This window comes from Callorhinchus milii, unplaced genomic scaffold (genome assembly GCF_018977255.1).
Source record: "Callorhinchus milii isolate IMCB2004 unplaced genomic scaffold, IMCB_Cmil_1.0 Scaffold15, whole genome shotgun sequence".
Classification (NCBI taxonomy): Eukaryota; Metazoa; Chordata; class Chondrichthyes; order Chimaeriformes; family Callorhinchidae; genus Callorhinchus; species Callorhinchus milii.
In genome coordinates, this window is record NW_024704756.1 from 966,929 (window position 1) to 982,440 (window position 15,512).

General features: G+C 45.3%; 1 protein-coding gene across 2 annotated transcripts in view; it reads right to left on the bottom strand.

The window, feature by feature from the left end:
* clcn5b (chloride channel, voltage-sensitive 5b) overlaps window positions 1-15,512 on the bottom strand; it is a 39,211-nt gene that overhangs the window by 5,449 nt on the left and 18,250 nt on the right. For both annotated transcript variants that reach the window (XM_007890939.2, XM_042340650.1), the window contains exons 3-8: window positions 11,722-11,821; window positions 8,470-8,657; window positions 7,241-7,363; window positions 2,996-3,202; window positions 2,072-2,152; window positions 370-915 (exon numbers count right to left, since the gene is read on the bottom strand). In XM_007890939.2, coding sequence (XP_007889130.1) covers window positions 370-915; window positions 2,072-2,152; window positions 2,996-3,202; window positions 7,241-7,363; window positions 8,470-8,657; window positions 11,722-11,821 — 1,245 coding nt within the window. The remainder of the gene's footprint in view (window positions 1-369; window positions 916-2,071; window positions 2,153-2,995; window positions 3,203-7,240; window positions 7,364-8,469; window positions 8,658-11,721; window positions 11,822-15,512) is intronic.

A 15,512-nucleotide genomic window follows, 5' to 3' on the forward strand; every position in this document is an offset into this window, starting at 1 on the left:
GATTATTTACCTCCAGAAAGCGATCCACCAATCAATTAACAACCCTTTTCCTATTTACTGCTGGGTAAACAGAGAAGTCTTGCCTAAAGTTTCGTGCTGCCCAGGAAGTGAATCCGGGTCCTCTCGCTTGCGAAGCGAGCGCGCACTTTTATACATTCGCATCAAGACTGAGCTACACGCTTGGTACATAAGCCCTTATACCACAAAAACAGTGACCCTCTCCCCCAGGCCCAGCCCCCATCGCCCCATCTCCAGCTCCCCACATCCCAAGCCCCTGCCCCAGCCTCCCCTCCAACCACAGGCCCCCCAAGCCCCAGCCCTCCCGATCATTCCTAACATAAACAAATGATTGTTGAAACATGTTCTTACCTTCATGCCAAAAGTGAATATTGTGATGACAATTTTAAAGACCAAAGCTAACGCCAGCTGCCAGATTGCCGCATAGACCCCTTTACCCGCCGCGCGGTCCGGCAAGTCATCCACTGCTTTGGTGCTGTTCACGTCGTTGACGTAGTCGCAGAGCTGCGAGGAGTCCAGGAGACCACAGTCGTTAAACAGCTCAGATATCAGGCCACTGGTGCTCATCTTGGTGTAGTCATTGGGGAAGGCCACGATGGCAGTCAGAGCCGTCACCGTCAGCACCTCCAGCACCGGGTACTTGCCCAGACGCGTGGTCTTACGCTTCCGGCACCAGGCGATGTTGGCCCGGATGAAGAACGCTCCCCACAGGCCCCCAAAGATTCCCAGCAGGATGAAGGGGACTAACTCCAGCAGGTGCCAGGGGCTGTGGAACTCCACGTAGAACAGCACCAGCCGGCTGTTCCCGAACGGGTTGATGGAGCGGAGAGTGAAGGCAGCCACCAGAGCAGCGAAAAACGACCTCCACAAGGTCTTCAGAGGGAAGTAATAACTGACCTGGAAAAGAAAGAAATAATAATAATCCTTGCATTTGATATAGCGCTTTTCACGTCTTCTCGACGTCTCAAAGCGCTTCACAGAATGTGCTGTAAAGTGAATTGACCGTATATTTGTGAGCGAAACGCGGCAGCCAATTGTGCACAGCAGCGTCCCACAAACAGTCTTGGATAATAAAAGGGGTTGGAAGCTAACACCTACTTTTGTTTCTGAAGTGATTCTGAATTTCTGGTGGTTTTATGTATTATTTTATCTCACTAAAGTGAGGCCAAAGGGATTCACTTCCACTCCTGCCCAGTTGAAATGAACAAAGCTGAGAAACAGGGTGTTCACAAAGTCCTGTTACCCCCCATATGTTTTCTCTACAGTACACTGACCAATGATTGAAACATGTGGCATAATGATGACAATTGTATTGAGAAGTTACTTCATTGTATTCAGTACAAGTGTTTTAGTGTTTTTAAATGTACAGAGGATCTGTGTGTGTGTGTGTGTTTGAGAGAGAGAGAGAATGTGAGTGAGTGAGCGCCAACATTTCCATGGCAGATAATAATCCGTTGCCATAGTTGGTACCAAATCTTTCGTAACACGGATGGAGTGAGGAGGGGAAATAATAATAATAATGATAATAATAATCCTTGCATTTAATAAATGCATCTCTGAGCTTGTTTTAGCTCCTCCGTAGTCTCATATCGCTATTTTGTAACAGGGGGTAACTTGTGAAAGGGATAAGGGAGGAAGCGATGCAAAGGGAGGGTGGGATGCAGTTCTAATGGATGGGGCCAGAGAGGCTAAAGGCCCAACTGCCGATGGTGGGGCGGGGTGGGCCATGCTGGGCGGAGGACCTGGAGCAGGCTAGAGTCCGCTGAGCGGAGTGAGTGGATAGGTTGGTAGGAGGGTCAGCAGATCTCAGAAGTAGGGAGGAGCAAAGCCATGGAGGGCTTTGAAAGCGAGGACCAGGATTTTGAATTCTATCCTCTGGGGAATGGGGAGCCAGTGGAGCCGGACGAGGGTGGACGTTTAAATGGTTCCCGAGCTCTGAGAAGCGGAACGAATACTCTCTCCTCACAAACCATCTTCAGCATATGATCTAACACCGTTGTCAGCTGCTATTCACTGAGAAACATCACGCCAATGGCGTTACCTGCACACTCACCTCTTCAAGACTAAATAAAACGCCTCCAATGGGGGCCCCGAAGGCCACAGAGACTCCTGCTGCTGCAGCGGCTGAGAGCACCTGGGAAGGAAATGTCAGAGAGTCAGTCACGATGGTACAACAACAACAACAGAATGACATTGGTAAAGCGCCTCTCACGTCAGGAGAATGTCCCAAGGTGCTGGACAGTCAGGGATCGGGATCCAAGCGTGGGAAGGGGGGGGCAGGGTTGGGATGACTGAGGGCAGAGGGGGTAGGAGGGCGACTGAAGGCACAGTCAAAAAGGAGGGTCTTGAGTCATGCCTTGAAGGAGGCAAGAGAGGGAGCGAGGCAAAGGGATTGTGGGATGGAGTTCCAAAGAGAGGCAGAAAACCCAAATGGTAGGTCCACACGTACAACACAGACCAACACAGCCCCACTCAGCCCAACACAGGCACCGACATCAGAGCGATGGAGCCACGACTCAAATGACATTGGAACTGAGATGGCTGAGAGAAAGATATTGTCGTTCTAAAACTCACATGCTCACAACTACAGTCAGGAAAAATACAGAATATCACGCCTCAAACACAGGGAATATCGGGCCTGGAAAGGAACAAGTGATTGACAGGTGATGTTTGTGGAGTTCACTAACGTTCCTTGTGATTGTGAATTTCCTGCCTTCCCTCATTTCACAACAATTTCTGTTTACAAAGTGCCCTTTGTTAGGATAAGGTCTTGGGAGCACCTCACAACGCTGGTATTGCACACTGAGCCAGGGAGAGGTCGGCGGTGACCACAGTCACAATATCTGCTAGTGTTTAATCCACTCAAATCCAGTTTTATAAAATCTCACATTTTATCCCTTGCATTTTGGGCAGATAAACTTACCAAATGAAAAGTATTGGTACAGGTGCAATGACTGTACATGTATCTGACACTTACTTCCCTCCTCTTGGCTTCATTCCTCCTGTACTTTGTAAACAGGTGACACACTATATTGCCACAGCAGCAGGCCACGTGTACCAATGGTCCTTCCTTTCCCAGGCTCAGCCCCGAGGACACGGCCAACACCAGGGTCACCGTCTTTATAATGAGCGTCCACTTCCCCAGGTAGCCCCGGATGATGAAGCCGCTTAATATGGTTTTAATCTGAAAGTCACCAACAAAAAAAAAGCTTAAGACACAAAAGAAAGCTCATGAGGGAGAGCAAGGTTACTATAATTCAGATCTCACAGAACATTAAGAAATCAGCTCAAAAGAAATGTGCTCCTCCGATCTGCTTTAAAAACGCTGAAAGGGTTTATAAATAAAGCTGACACCCCGGCGCTATTTCAAAGAACAGTGAAGCTGTACAAAATAGTCAATCCACTTTACAATCCAGTATATCCTGTGAAGCACTTTGAGACGTCTCAGCGACACTATATCAAATACAAGGATTATTATTATTATGCGCTGTATGTCACTCAACTGCCTCCACTACGTGATGTCACTTAGTTGTGTGCACGAAATGACATCATCCAACAGTGACCCTGACGTCACTCAATTATGCACTATGTGATAGAATCATAGAATATCACAGCACAGAAGGAGGCCATTCAGCCCATCGTGCCTGTGTCGGCTCTTTGAAAGAGCTGCCCAATCTGTCCCACTCCCCAGCTCTTTCCCCATATCCTTGAAATTTTTTCCTCTTCCAGTGTCTATCCAATTCCCTTTTGAAAGTTGTTGTTGAATCTCCTTCCACCAGCTTTTCAAGCCATGCATTCCAGACCGTAACAACATTTCTCTTCGTCTCCCCTCTGGTTCTTTTGCCAATTATCTTAAATAATGTGATGACCTCAGCCAACGGTGTGGCCACATCTCCCCCCTTGACACATGGATATTTGCAGTAACAAACCATCGGTGCCGTTTTGCTGGAGACACAAGCTGGAGACACAAGCTAACCCAGCAAGATAAGCAATCTTGTTACCAACCACATCAGTTCACTCGCACGCCCAAACAACAACAACTTGCACTTACATAGCAACCTCCACGTAGGATAGCGTCCCAGAGAGCTTAACTAGATCAGTCAACAGATTAACTTGTAACCTCAACTGCATCAGTCAGTGGAGAAACTTGTTTTATTATTCTATTTCTAGACAGTAAACAAACTAAAGGATTTCAAGAATTCAACCGCATTCTATTTTGATTTGAACTCGCCAAGTGAACGTCTGTGCTAACTTCCTCCACAGCCTTAATAATGAGGGTCCATATAAGCAGGCAGCCCCGGATGATGAAACCACTTAATATCAAACCACTTTTAATCTGAAAGAGTCTTAGACACAAAAGATACCTTGCGAGGGAGAGGGATTTGATTTCTAATTAAATCAAATTTTCTTTTCCCGGGCGAAATATTACAGTGTATCATAGAATCATACAGCACAGAAGGAGGCCATTCGGCCCATCGTGTCTGTGCCGGTTCTTTGAAAAGAGCTTCCAAATCAACCCCACTCCCCCGTGCTCTCCCCATAGCCCTGCAAACTTGTCCTCCCCAAATAATTATCTGCTTCTTTCTTGAAAGTTGTTATCGAATCGGCTTCCAACACCCATTCAGGCAATGCATTCCAGATCTGAACAACTCGTGTGTGGAAAAATGTCTCCTCACCTCCCCTCTGTTTCTTTTAACGACTATTTTAAACTGGTTACTGACCCACCCGCCAGTGGAAATAGTTTAAAATCCCCTCATAAATTTGAAAACTTCTATTAAATCTCCTCTTAACCTTCTTAAACCCTATTTATAAAGCCCAGTATCCCATATGATTTTTTAACAGCTTTATTTTCCTGTCCTGCCACTTTCAAAGATTTCCTTATATGACCCCCAGGTCTCTCTGTCCCTTTACCCCCTTTAAGATTGTACCATCAGTGTATATCGTCTCTCCTCATTCTTCCTTCCAAAATGCATCACTTTACATTTCTCCACATTAAACCTCATCTGCCCCGTGTCGGCCCATGTTACCAGTCTGTCTATGTCCATTTGCAGTCTGTTACTGTCCTCCTCACTGTTTACTACTTTTCCTAGTTTACTATCATCTGCAAACTTGGAAATTGTACTCCCTTTACCCAAGTCCAGGCAATTTATACAGATCAAAAACTGCAGTGGCCCCAATACTGACCCCCTGGGTGGCACCACTGCCCACTTCCCTCCAGAAAAACAAGACAGAAATACCGTTCACCACCACTCTCTGCTTTCTGTCTCCCAACCAGTTCTGTATCCATGATATCACTGTCCCTTTAATACTGTGGGCTTCTATTTTGCTTACAAGTCTCTGAAGCGCATCTTGAAGATGTGATAAGGCCATATATCAAATGCAAGGATTATTATTATTATTTATAAAATCTACTCACTGAAGCACAGCAAGTCTTTCCATTCACAATAAGAAGGACATGCCTTTACACATCAACATCCCAGAGCTCAGATCATCAATTTGCTACTCTGAAATCTTTAATTGAGAAAGGTGACTACAGAATATAATCCCCCCTGCCTTTGATGCAGGGCCTATAGTGGAGAGGCTGTATGTTTGTAGGTGAACAAATTTCTAACTCCCAGGGACAAACGAGGAATGTTACAGACCTGGACTGTTAATTTCAAACAAACCACAAATTCAAATGTGATGTTTTTAGTGCTCGAGTAAATCAGTCCCTTACAAAACAGCACATGGCCACTCGGGGGCACCAACCCTTACTACCACTTAAGAGGATACTTCCACTTAATAATTCATTGCATCTGATATAGCGCCTTATCACATTGAATGCCTCAATGTGCTTCACAGGTATTTACTGTAGATTGTAGTGACTGTATATTTGTAGGTGAATGTGAGAGCTGACTGTCCTTTCGATTTGTGTCGTGATCTCATTTCATTAATAATAATCTTTGCATTTCATAGAAACCTTATCATGGTGTTGCGAGTCTCAAAGCGCTTCATAGAATATAATTTGTGGGTGAATGGGGAAGCCAATTGCACACAGCAGTGTCCCACAAACAGTCGTAGATTGAAGTGACCAATTTTATTTGGGGAATTGTTGGCCAGGACACCGGGAGAGAGAAACTCCCTTCTCAAATAGCGCTGTGGGATCTTTAACATCCACCTGAACAGACAGAGAGGACCTCAGTTTAATGTCTCATCCAAAGGGCAGCACCTGCAACAATGCAACACTCCCCCAGTCCTGCATTGTAGTGCCAGCTTAGACTATGATTCCAAAATCCAATGTAGGACTTGAACCCGCAACCCTACATGCGATGTCGAGCTATTTAGGGAGCACAAGCACTTGCCCTCAGAGGGCACCGGGGAGGGAGAGGAACTGAATTACCCACTGACAAACTTCAAAGCTGATATGCTACAAGAAAAATGATGAACTTGCATTTTTACAGCACCTTAAGTGGCAAAGTGCTTCACAGGCAATAAATGTCAAATGTAGTGATTTATTTGCAGGCAATTTTCACCTGGAACGTCCCATAAAGATAGATGGAGCAAACAATAATCATCCCTACATTTGGGATAGCGCGTTTCACGTCAGGAGGACTTCACAGGATTTTAATGCAAAGTGGAGTGATTGGCTGTTTTTGTGTGGACGAACTCGCCATCCAATATTGGCCAGGACACAGGGAGAAACTCCCTTCTCTTGTGGAATAGTGTCAGATAATCTTTAGCTGAACAGGCAGTCAGTGTGAGAGGCAACAAGACTCAGAAACCTTTAGACCGAATTATGAAGTCTTTACTGAATGGCGAAGCTGTGAGCCAGAGTAACCGATGTGGAGTCCTGTGGCTAGCATGGTGTTTAGAGCACTTGACTCACAAGCTAGATGACCCCAGGTTCGATTCCCAGTCAGGGCGAAACCTTAGGCAAGATTCCTTTCTCCACACGTCTCTGCTTAGCAGTAAATAGGTACCTGGTTGTTAGTCATTTGGTGGATAGCTTTTCCGGGGGTAATAATCTTTTCAAAAATAATAATAATTTGGTCACTCAATCCATGACTGTTTGTGGGACGCTGCTGTGCGCAATTGGCTGCCGCATTTTGTCCACAAAAAAATACAGTCAATTCACTTTACAGCGTATTCTGTGAAGCGCTTTGAGACGTGATGAGGCGCTATAATCAAACGCAAGGATTATTATTATTATAGTAATTGGTCAGTAAAACAACATCAAACTTACCTCTGGAATGCCAGAGCCACATGCGTAGGGTGCAAACACTCGCACTAGAGACACAGCCAGGAAAGCGAACGTCAGCGCCCAACCCACGTACATGAAATAATTCAGGATGTACGCACCAGCCCCCTAGGACACAGTCAAGGCAACAGGTGAGCAGTTCAGCTTTACCCTGATCAATTACACCTGAAACTCAATTAATTTGGACACAGATCACAGATGTAAATAGAGCATTTTGCACATTGTGTTTGTTGATTAAGTTGTTGCATTTGCTGTGCCAACTGAAGCCCATTACAATGTCTTTGTCTGGGTTCAATAGACAGGCTCCCAGGTTGCCCCTAACGTCACTTCCTACATGCTATATAAGAGCAGATGATGTCACTTCCTTCACAAAGGATGACCCGACCAGGGACATTATTTTGCAATGACGGGATAATGGAAGGCGCTATTTTGATTTTCAAGTAAAAAATATAATGTTGTCCACAACCCAATCGTGTAATAAGCAACCCATGTTCTCACGAGGGGCCTTATAACAGAGCTCTCACACTCCTTCTGCAGAGTAAGGCTTAAATCAAAGCACTTTTGCTTTACTTGGCAACAGTCTAGTGTTTAATTTTGACAGCATTCAAGTGTAGCTAAATGAGCTGTGTGTACCTGACTCTTTGGAGGGTCACTGGCCGGCTCTATAGACAAAGCACTGATCGATCTGGCAGTTTAACATGTGGGACCCACACTGCATTTAGTGTATTTATATACATCCATACAACAGAGTGGTTTTATATATATATGTATATATAACATATAGCCAAAAGCCCAAACTAAACCATGGTCTCTAACAGAACATGAACCAGTAACAAGTATTCACTGGAGCCAAGCACGTCACCAATTAAATACAGACATCTAAACCCACAGCATTGGCTGTACCCCCAATGCTGTGTGAACTCACTGCCCCAGGTAATGGCAGGGAGAAGGGAAGGTGCCAGCAACCCCAACATAAGGACAATTAGAACAAAATGACTCTTATGACATATGAATGTGTAAGTGCGGGGGCTAGGGAGGATGTCTCTGGTGATAGACAAGGACAGTGCTTCCATATAGGAGTCACCCTCCCCTTGGAGAGTGCACACAGTGTAATCAGCTGTTGAGGGCTGTTTGAACAAGGTTTTGGAGCCAAAGCCTTCTTCCAAAGGCTAAAGGCAGACAACAGAGAGGAGGGGAAATAGAGAGATAGTTACTTCAGATTGATCGATGAACAGCTCTGACCAGGATTTCCACTGCGGACAGTTATCTCGCTGCTCAAAGGTCATCTCATCGGAGGTCCAGCAGCAATGCTCGTGGTTAAACCAAAAGCCCACTAAACAGACTCCCTCCTTCAGGTCAGTCATCCAGTGAGCCACCATATCAATCAGGCCGGCAATGGCTCCTAGAGGCACAGAGCACACAGTTACCTCAGATACCAGGCAGGGCGAAACCTTGGGCAAGTTTCCTTACTCCACACGCCTAATAATAATCCCTCCAAAAAAACAAAACAATAATAAATTGGTCATTTTCAATCCACGACTGTTTGTGGGACATTGCTGTGTGCAATTGGCTGCCGCGTTCCCCACAAATATACAGTCAATTCACTTTATAGTGTGTTCTGTGAAGCGCTTTGGGATGTCATCCTGACGTGAAAAGAGCTATATCAAATGCAAGGATTATTATTATTATACCCAGAGAGCCACACGTTGTGTCAATTACTAATAATCCATCCTGTTTTCCTTTACAAGCGTCAGACACTTGGCTGGGCTTGTGAGTCTAGGATAGAAACAGCACGTTCAGAGCGAATGAATTAAATTCTTCCATTTACTCAACATCTGGTACCAGGGTAAGGGACATTTCGAAGCAGCTGAAGAGGAATTTGGCAGATCCAGTTGCCATCGTCCATGTTGGGACAAACGACATAGGAAAAAACAGGGAGAAGGTCCTGCAGAGGGAGGAGATCCTGCAAAGTTTCAGGAGTTAGGAGCTAAATTAAAAGGCAGGACCTCAAGGGTAATAATCTCTGGATTATTACCCGAGTCACGTGCAAATTGGAATAGGGGGAAACAGTATAGGAAAGTTAACACGTGGCTAAAACATTGTGTGGGAAAGAAGGGTTCCACTTCATGGGACACTGGCACCAATACTGGGCCAAGAAGGAGCTGTACAAATGGGACAAGCTCCACCTGAACCAGAAGGGGACCAAAGTCCTTTCAGAAAGGGTAAATAGGGCTGTGGCAAAGGCTTTAAACTAGTAAAAGTGGGGGAGCGATCAGAAGGAAATGACTCAAGCAGAAGTAAGGAGAATATAAATGGTCAGGGCATTAATACAATTATAGAACAGAAGTGTGAAAGGACTGTCAAAAATAAAATGAGAGGAAAAATTAATAATAATGAATTAAACTGTCTGTACAGCAATGTACACAGCATGTGAAATAAAACAGGAGAACTGGAAGCAATAAGTCGTAGTGAGGAATCAGATATAATTGGGATTACTGAAATGTGACTACAAAATAACACGACTGGCAACTAAACATTGCAGGGTATAACGTATTTAGAAAGGATAGAGATGGGAAAAAGGGCGGTGGAGTAGTGGACTCATTAGGGATAACATCATGGTAGTAGAAAAAAGGGACATAGCCAACAGTAAGACAGAAACATAATCTGTGTGGATAGAGATAAAAGATAACAAGGGATCAATCACACAAATAGGGGTACTGTACAGACCACCTAACAGTGGAAGGGAGGTTGAGGAAGAAATATGCAAGAAAATTAGGGAAATGAGTAAAATATATAGAGTAATAATCATGGGGGATTTCAACTACCCCCAAATAAATTGGCTAAAAGAGGCAGGTAAAGGGGATAAGGGAAACGGAAAACGTAATAAAGAATAGTCAGCACGGTTTCAGCATGGTCATGCTTGACCAACCTCATTGAATTCTTTGAAGGGGTAACAGGACAGAAAGGGTAACAGAAAGAGTCGACAAGGGTAATGCGGTAGATGTAATATATTTAGATTTCCAAAAGGTGTTCGACAAGGTACCACATAACAGACTAATGAATAATGTCCGAGCATGTGGAGTCAGAGAAAAAATAGCAGAATGGATAGCAAGCTGGCGACAAAACAGAAAACAGGGAGTAGGGGTAAAGGGAGGCTACTCAGACTGGCAGGGGGTGGGCAGTGGTATTCCACAAGGATCGGTATTGGAACCACTGTTGTTCACAATATACATTAATGATTTGGATTCAAAATTTGTGGACGACACCAAATTGGCGGGAGTAGTGAATACAGATGAGGACTGCAACAAATTACATTGCACAGCAATGTCCCACAAACAGTCGTAGATTGAAAATGACCAATTTATTATTGTTTTTTTGGAGGGATTATTATTAGGCTCTGTGTGGAGTAAGGAAACTTGCCCAAGGTTTCGCCCTGTCTGGAATTGAACTCAGGTCTCTCGCTTGCAAAGCGAGTGCTCTAACCACTGAGCTACAGGATTCCACGAATGGCACGGATGCGATAGAAAGGACAGTTGAGGGTCAAACAAAACGCCAAGTGAGATGTCGTGTGCAACCATGGATGCTATCAGTGCCTGAGGTTCAACTCTAGAAAGTTCGCTCTCATCCAGGACTTGATGTCTGACAGACATTCTGTCAGGATAGCAGTGGTCCCGGAGTCAAGGGTGGAGGCAGAGAGGTAGAGTTGGGTGTCATCCGCATACACGTGGAAGTTGACTCCATGCCTGCGGATGATGTCACCAAGAGGGAGCATATAGATGTTGAAGAGGAGGGGACCAAGGGCAGAGTCTTGAGGAATGCCGCACGAGACAGTGCTAGGGGTAAAGGAGAAGTTGTTTGTGGAGATGAAGTGGAGACTGTGTGAGAGGTATGATCTGAACCAGTCAAAGACAGCGCCATGAAGGTTGAGAGAGGCGGTGGATGAGGTGTGGCGGGAGAGGAAGGAGCAAAGCTGGGAAGCAATAACGCGTTCCAGAACCTTGGAGAGGAAAGGGAGGTTGGAGATTGGGCGGTAATTTGAGAGCAGGAATGGTTCTGGGGAGGGTTTTGTCAGGATGGGATTCATGACAGCCGCTTTTAAATGGGGTGGGAACAGTACAAGTGGACAGGGAGAGGTTATGATGTCTGTGAGTAGAGGGGCAAGAAGATGGAGGTAAGGAGAGGTGTAGCGATGGAGTCGAGGAAGCAGGTGGTTGGTTTCATGTGGGCTATAGTGGTGGTGAGAGAGGAGTGGGAGACAGGTGCGAAAGTGTAGAGGGAGGGTTGAGTAGGGGCCGGGGTTGAGGGGCAGGTGGGGAAGGGACATTCGAAGGATGGCAACTCTTGAACGTCAGTATGGAGTGTGAGCTCACGAACCAGAATCCAAGGAGTTGGACGATGGTGGGTTGTGAGCTCACACAGTGTGGTGAAGGCGAGTGTGAGTGACTGAGGCTGCTCGCTCTCCATACCTGCCATCAGCCCAACCAGTAGCATCACCAGCCACCCAGAGAAGGCGTCGCTCAAACTCTTGATGAGAGCCCACAAGGATTCTTTACTTTTGCTCGTAATCTGAAAAACAAAAGAGCAGAATTAGACCAGTGAGATTTTCCCCCAAAAAAATCTTTGCAATTGATATAGCGCCTTATCACTTGAGATGTCTCAAAGCGCTTCACAGAATATACTGTAAAGTGTGGGCGAAACACAGCAGCCAATTGCGCACAGAAGTGTCCCACAAACAATCGTGGATTGAAGTGACCAAATTATTATTTTAAATTTTTTTATTTATTTGAAGGGATTATTACCCTCGGAAAAGTGATCTGCCAGTCGACAAACAAATGGGTTCCTATTGACTGCGAGGTGAACAGAGGAGAGTGGGGTAAGGAAACTTGCCTATCGTTTCGCTCTGCCCAGGAATCCAACCTGGGTCTCTCGCTTGAGAAAACCCTCACTTCGGCTCTGAACATTTTACATTCAATGAATGTGGATATTCACTATCGCCCCCAGTGTGCTCTGGCCCAGGGAGAAGCTGAGACTGTTGGAAGTAAAATACAATTTGCATTTGTACAGTACCTTTCACGTAGGGAGGTCATATCAAAGCACTCAACTGTTGACTAGGTAGTAGTGACTATTATTTAAGCAAACATGGAGGGAACATCCAACAAGTGTGGAGTCCTGTAGCTCACTGTTTAGAGCGCTTGCCTCGCAAACAAGAGACCTGAGTTTGATTCCCGGGCATGGCAAAACTTTAGGCAAGTTTCCTTACTCTGCACGCCTCGGTTTATCCAGTAGTAAGTAGGAACCCAGTTGTTAGTTGATTGGCGGATCGCTTTCCGGGGGTAATAATCTCTCCAAAAAAAAATTATTTCTCAATCCACGACTGTTTGTGGGATAACTAGACACTGTGCGGGACTGTTTGTGGAACACTGTTTGCAATTGGCTGTTGTGTTTCGCCCATAAAATGCAGTCAATTCACTTTGCAGTATATCCTGTGAAGCAATTTGAGACGTCTCAATGGCGGAAACTTAGTAAGGAAACTTGGCCAACATTTTGCTCTGCCCGGGATTTGAACCAGGTCCTCTCGCTTGTGAGGCGAGTGCTCTAACCACTTAACTACAGGACTAAGCAAAGATTATTATTATTTAGCAGCAAGAAGACTAATCCATTAACATTCAAGGATTATGATTCTCGGTCGATTAATTTGAGACCTTGCTCCTCTTTGAAGCTCACGTGAAGAGGCAGAGAGAGCCTGGGTTTAATCACTCATCCAACCTCAGACAAGAAACACAGGGTATGCAAGGAATCTCTGCAGACAAGTGCCACTGTATATTAGACCAATGGCTGCCACCACATGTCGATGCTGCCTACTGCTATTATCCTGCATGTCGGGAGGACATTCCTTCATGCCCTGGCACTTTCCTACCTCTCCAAGCTGCCTATCCACCAACCCACTGCCTCCGCTCGACTAGTTCTGGGCTCCTGCATGTCCCTCATGCCCTCCATTCCACCATTTGCGGCTGCGCTTTCAGCTACTACGCCCCGAAACTCTGGAACTCGTAAGGTCATCGACCTGAAACGTTAACTCACTTTCCTCTCACCATAGATGCTGCCTGACCTGCTGAGGGTTCCCAGCCACTTCTGTTTTTATTTCAGATTTCCAGCATCTGCACTATTTTGCCATTTGTTTGGGATGTCCTCCTGATATGAAAGGTGCTATACAAATGTAATATTGTTGTTGTTTGTTTAATGGAGTATTTAGTTGGAAATCCTTAAATCTTAAGTGACCTCTTCGATTATAACATTAGGACATATAACAGAGTGAGTTCCCAGGGAAACCGTCACCTCAACACACAGGAAACATCAGATTAAGTTGTTCCAATTCAGCATGTCCTGTTGATTACTTAAAGTACACAGCTGTTATTAAATTATACTTTACCTCAGTAACAACTGACCAATAAAAGAAAAATAGTGTGAATTTAAGGCTAAACAAAACCAACAAAAATCCTTAATCCTTGACTGACCTACAATGTGTAAGAGAAGGATCATATGCACACATGCCTCTGCTTCTATATCATGTGGTCAGCCTGGCTCAGTTGGTGTGTGTCAGCTCTGATCAGTTGGCGTGTGTCATCCTGGCTCAGTTGGGTGTGTCTGCCCTGATCAGTTGGCGTGTGTCAGCCCTGATCAGTTGGCGTGTGTCAGCCTGGCTCAGTTGGCGTGTGTCAGCCCACCTCAGTGGGCCCGCCTCAGTTGGCGTGTGTCCAGGTCCTGCCGATGAGCCAGGCTGGGCTGTGCTGTCATCAGCAGTGAGTGCCCTGGAATACTGCGGACCCACCTGGCTCAGGAACCCGACAAGAGACCATCACAGAGTGCTGGCTCGATTCTGAAATGCCGTTGCCAGACAGGTCACCTTGGGGCCAGTTCAGCTATAAGGAGACCCCACTTACCTAACCCTATCACCCCTATCTCGCACGGCTCCATCCCCCAGAGGATAAAATTTGAAATCCTCGTCCTCGCCTTCAAACCCTCCAAGGACTTGCTCAGTGTTCACAGGATATACTGCAAAGTGTAGTGACTGCATTTTGTGAGTGAAACATGGCAGCCAATTGGACACCGTAATGTCCCACAAACAGCCTCCCTCTTGGGAGTGAGAGACCAATTTTCATTTGAAGGATTGTTGGCCAGGACAACGGGAGAGACAAACTCCCTTCTCTTTTCGAATAGCACCCTGGGATCTTGAACATTCACCTGAACAGGCAGACGGGAGCTCAGTTTATCGTCTCAACTGAAGGACGGCACCTCCTACAATGCAACAACCCCAGCACTGTATTGGAGCGTCAGCTTAGACGATCTGATTCCAAGTCCTGATGTGGGGGCTTGAACCCACAACCTTCCTACTCAGAAACAAGAGCACTAACACTGTGCCAGCCTAACTCGATGAAGAGCAACTCAACCCCTCACAATGGATGAGTGAATGGTTGCCCTCCAGCCCACAATCAGCTGTAATGCCACAGTTATGCCATCAATGATTTGGAAAGGGGTTTAAGTAGATGATTGAAAAAGAGGGATATTGAAGGCTTTGGGGGAGCAAACAGCAGAGAAGGATTAGATCACGTGGCTCGTGTAAAGAAACAATGAATAATCACAGTGTTATAGGGTTCAGCCAATCACAGACGTGATGGGCTGAACCCTATAACACTCTGTGATTATTCAGATCTATGTCGGGGAGTTTTGTGATCCATTATACAATAATAATAATCCCCGCACTTGATACAGCACCCTATTACGAAGTTGAGACGTCTCAAAGCGCTTCACAGAATATCTAAAGTGGAATGACTGTGTATTTTGTGGGCGAAATGCTTTTAGCAGCAGGATTCTGCCTTCTGTGCTCCCAAACATTAACACTGGAAAAACATTACCTGCAAGAACAAGCCAAATCAGCAATAATTAACAGGATCAAAGGGTCTAGGATGACATCTTTATTAATAAATGCCAGTTAAAAGGAAAAAAAAAACTAGTTTGATTCTCAATAATTAAAACAGTAGAGGATTCACACAGTTTGCAAATAATATTAATAATCTTTGAATTTGATATAGCGCCTTATCACGTCGTTGAGATGTATCAAAGTGCTTCAAAGAACAGCTAATGCAGCCAAATTAAAAAGATTCAGAGTTCAATGTAGAGCAATGTCAACGGGTTGCTGGTAAGTAATCCTTACGTTTGATACAGCATCTAATCATGTCGCAAATCATTTCACAGGATG